Genomic DNA, 4,738 nt, shown 5'->3' with positions numbered 1-4,738 from the left:
TTACCAATAATTATGCCAATGATCTAAATACATATAACAATTTTTTTTTTTTTACACAAATTAGATAGTTTTACCACAGCCACCACAATTTGCTTATTGCTGTCAAACATAAAATGAAACTACTATAACTTTTTTTTATAGAATTATAAAAGGTTATTTATTTGAAGTGGAGTAGAATGTCAGAATATTAGTGTATATTCAGAAAATGGCACTTGCTTCAAAAAATGTACTCTCTATATATATATATATATATATATATATATATATATATATATATATATATATATATATATATATATATATATATATGAAGGACATTGTATTTATAATCTTGGTAATTAGAAAACACATTTTTTGGAATCTGATTTTTTTCTTTTATTTGCAGACCAATGGCCTAGAACTGCTTCAGGGTGGCCAAGTACAAGTGGAACAACAGCAAGTGTGGCATTCATTAGAAGACAGAAGATTTACATTGGTCATGTTGGTGATTCAGGCATTGTTCTTGGCTGTGAAGACCCAGGTAAAAGGGGTAACCGGTAGCTTGTTAATTGATTTTTTTTTTCTCTCTCTCTCAGGCCATTGTATTTTGAAAAGTGAATTTAGATATGAGTAGTACTGTACAAATTTTAGTTATATTTCATTATTTACAGATGGTGGTTGGCATGGTGAAGCTCTGACCCGGGATCACAAACCTGAGAGTATAGTGGAGAAGACACGTATCACAGAGTGTGGTGGCAAGGTCATAAACAAATCTGGTGTGCCACGTGTGGTGTGGAACAGGCCAAAGTCAGGTCACCAGGGTCCTGTACGCAGATCAACCCCAATGGATGAAATTCCTTTTCTGGCAGTTGCTAGATCTTTAGGTTAGTTTACTGGTGGGATGTGATGTGAAGCATCATGATGAGCTGTTTAACTTTTTGCTTATAAAGCTAATGTTTTTTCAAACAAGGCATATCTGTTGCAACCTTATCGTTCAACTTCATTCTCTAATGGATGTAGGTGTCTTACAGTAGCCTTGTTTTTCAGGTGATTTGTGGAGCTATAATGCTACAAATGACCAGTTTGTAGTATCCCCAGAGCCAGATGTGTGTGTCATGCCAATAGATATTAAGCGGCATAGATGTCTCATTTTCGGTACAGATGGCCTCTGGAATGTTCTTACGCCTGATGCTGCAGTTAGTGTGGCCCATTCGGCAGAGAAAAATAATGAAAAGCATTATTTAGGCATACCTACCTCATGTGGGAAGGTAAGTTGTATTTGAAAGGAAAATTTAAATAGTAACTTCTGAGAAATTGTATGCTAACTCAATATTGAAAAAGATTTTTTGAATAGAAAGATTATCTAAGTCATTTTGTTTATGTTTTTTCTTACAAATTTGAAATTGTATTACTACTTTCAGCAAAGATTATGGGTGAATCCATCCCGCTCAGTAGTATCTGGAGCCTTGGGACGCTACCTCAAACTTAATCTCAGAGCAGATAATACAAGTGCAGTCACAGTTTTCCTTGATCCTCCAGGCAGACCGAAGAGAGAAGTAAGATTTTATTGCTATAAATTTTTTTCCCTTTTTTCATGAAAATAGTGATAGCTTATATGTACTTGGATAATTAATCATACAGCTACATTATGTTCACGAAATTTTTTATAATTGTATTATAAACTACCATTTTCTTTTGTAGGTACTTCTGCAACAGAAAGGTATGAAGAAGGGTTCTCCCACAAAGCCAGCTACCAGACGACCGGCAGCTGAAGAAGACAGAACACAGGAAGCCACAGTTAAAGTTCATGTATACAACCAGAGCCAAGCAACACGACATGAAGGTAATCGAGGTGTTCTGAGGATCAAGGAGCGTCTTCCTGAGAAATGGCAGACAAACCAACAAGACTTGGGTCAGGAAAATCAGCCAGATGGAACAGATGAGAGTCAGGGGTGTTCAGATCTTGACCAAGAAAATGACAGTAGCTTAGGCTGTAATAATGGGAGTAATGTTGGTGAAGGTGGTCATGCCACTACACTAGGTGTGGAGTCAACTAAAGTGGGTTGTTCTGAGTGTGGCTGTGCAAATGTACATGCAGTTCCAAGTACATCAAGTGACAATGTAACTAATGTTCAGGATCAGTTTACATCCAGATTGCTACCCCCTACCAGTCAGGCACTACCACCATCTATGCCAAGGGAAAGTATATTAGAAAAAATGTCAGACTACAGACCAGAAACTTTAAAAGAGCCCTTGCCTGAAAGTGTATTAGAAAATGTACCTGAAAACAGATCAGAAGCTAGAACTGAAATCAAACCAGAAAATTTGACAGAATGTAGACTAGACACTAGGCCACTGAGAGATGATATACAAATTCCAGTTGTTTCAAGTAGCACCACAAGTCCAGGAATAGACGCAAGAGGAAGAAAGCATAGAGGAATGGCTGGCAGAGGAAAGTCTTTAGGAGGAAACTTGGCATCAGAGAAGAATGATGGCAGAAGAAGGACAAGATCGAATATCCACATGCCACCAGGAATGGAAATTGAAAATAAAGAGCAGACTCCTGTAGCTTCCAATAATAACAATGAATGGAAAGAACAAGAGAAAGAGGAGACTGCTGGAACTAGTGCCAGGTCTTTGAAGGCTCTTGGTAGTTCTACTGTTGATCCAAGTAATCGTGTGCTTAAGTCAGTTAATAGAGGGACAACAGAAACAGTTGTCCAAAATGTACCAAAAACTGTGACACCCAAGAGAAAAAGAACTGACATTGAAGCAGAATCTGCGGAGGAACCTATTCCAAAATCTGCAAGGGTTCACACTCGCTCTCACACTTGGAGCCATAAGTCAATGGTGACAAGAAGTCAGGAGAAGACTCACAAAACTCCCGCCACACCAAGAAAAGTCTTCAGAACATCTGCTACTCCAAGAAAATAAAGTGTGTGAGGGAGTGTATATCTGTTTTATAAATTTAACTGTTATGGAAGATAATTTTGTATCTTGCACATTTTTCTTTATTACTGAATAGAAGAAAATTATTTTCTTATCTTAATTTTTAAATTTTTGTTTTTTGTTTATTTGTGTGATCTCATTAGATTGCCTGTGAGTATGTGCCCAATTCTTGAGGTGCTAAAAATGTTGCCTGATGTATCATATTAGTTGACAAGGCATTCTCTGCAAAGTGCTGTTTATGTAAATAATCTCTCTTTTATAATGGATATAGGATTACGGCTTATGCATTTTGTTGTTACAGGAAAGGTCTTTTATTTGAACATTCTGTTCTTGCACTACTTGAAGTCAAGATATATTTATACACCATATGAAAGTATTTGATTTCAGCAGTGTATGATTTGTGTTAGAAAGTAAATGCAAACAAATGTGATCTTAACTGTCCAAATTGTCTAGTAGAAATTTAGATAAACTGTGTGCCTTTTTTTGAACCAAAGTGCATGTCCCAGGATACGTTATGGTAGGAATGCGCTGTGAGGAATGGTTCAGATTACAAGACGAAATGTGATGGAAGAAGAATAAAAGAATGGAGGAAAATGTTCACCTGGTACCTTGGTCTGACCTTTGTCTGTGTCTTTGCTTCTGAATGTGTTTTGTCTATAACCTTTGTTTGATAATTTAAGTTATTTGTTGACATGTTTAGTGCAGTTAAAATTTACTGTTTTTTTCTATGCATTTCTAACTTATTTTTTGTGCAACCAATGTGAGATCTTTCACTCATAAATGTCTCAGTATATCAAAAGTTCAAGCAATAAGAAATGTAATCCTCAAAATTTTCCTTTTAAAGTCAGGTCAGCCAAATAGTTAAGAAATATGAAAAGTTGCATGTACTATTAGCTTGTCTTCTCCCACATTTAGTCTAATGAGTGATGTATTTTGAACTCAGGAGAAATATATTTATATAAATATATATAAATAGCTGTATTTGTATATACTAATCATGGAGATACTAATTGGCATGTGAAAAGGTAATATTTATTTGGTATAAGACAATGAGGAAAAATTAGAATTTAAAGTCATTGTAAAATGGCAACCAAAAATTTAAAGGACCAATTTTACTGTATATAAGTTGTATTGATAGCAGTTTTATATATAATTTATGATGCTCTTGAATATCCTCTAGGAACAGAATCAAGTAAGTGCTTGGTCTATCTGTACTGGGTGTCAGGTAGTGAGTATCAAATCTTATTGTAGAGATGATAAGGAATGCAGGTGTTTACATATCATTTACCTTGGTTGGTATGTTTGTGAAATCATGTTTAACATTTGGAGTTCTGTGCAAAATTCAGCAAATAAAAAGTTGTTGAAGTTGTATTCTCTTCTCCAAGTCTACAGTATGGTTTATGCTCTCATGTAAGATAAATGTAAATTTTTTTTCTGTAGTGACAAAGTGTAAAGCAATTCTTTTGTGCCTTAATATTTAAGTTCTGTAATCAACAATACTATCTTGAAAGTATATGAATTGGGTAATAGATTCTTGTCACAATGTACATGGAGATGCATTATCTCGCAAAAGAGTACAATTTTTTACCTGAGATGTGTTTACTATATAATTGTGATTAACTGTGATTTATCAGTCTATCATCTTTAAAGCAAACATTGTTCCTTTGATTTAAAGCAAATATTTACTTTTTTTTTATCTGGTAGTGAATTTTAAGGTCTCAAAAAATTTGTATATGTACATAACATGTAACATTTATCATGTACATACATGTAACTCAGCTATCAGATGTAAATATAAGATGTCTATCAA

The 4,738-nt window shown here is 34.8% G+C and overlaps 1 protein-coding gene across 1 annotated transcript; it reads left to right on the top strand.

Annotated features, from left to right (window-relative positions):
• Positions 1–385: 385 nt before the first annotated feature.
• Positions 386–4,738, top strand: LOC113823296 (protein phosphatase 2C; the record flags this gene model as incomplete). Its single annotated transcript, XM_070127079.1, is given in 5 exon segments — positions 386–520; positions 651–863; positions 1,027–1,247; positions 1,401–1,535; positions 1,681–4,738. Coding segments are annotated over 5 exon segments (1,937 nt in total), but the record flags the coding sequence as incomplete, so codon positions are not given.

Source organism: Penaeus vannamei, chromosome 11, assembly GCF_042767895.1.
Source record: "Penaeus vannamei isolate JL-2024 chromosome 11, ASM4276789v1, whole genome shotgun sequence".
NCBI classification, from domain to species: domain Eukaryota; kingdom Metazoa; phylum Arthropoda; class Malacostraca; order Decapoda; family Penaeidae; genus Penaeus; species Penaeus vannamei.
This window is presented reverse-complemented; position numbering and strand designations above follow the sequence as displayed.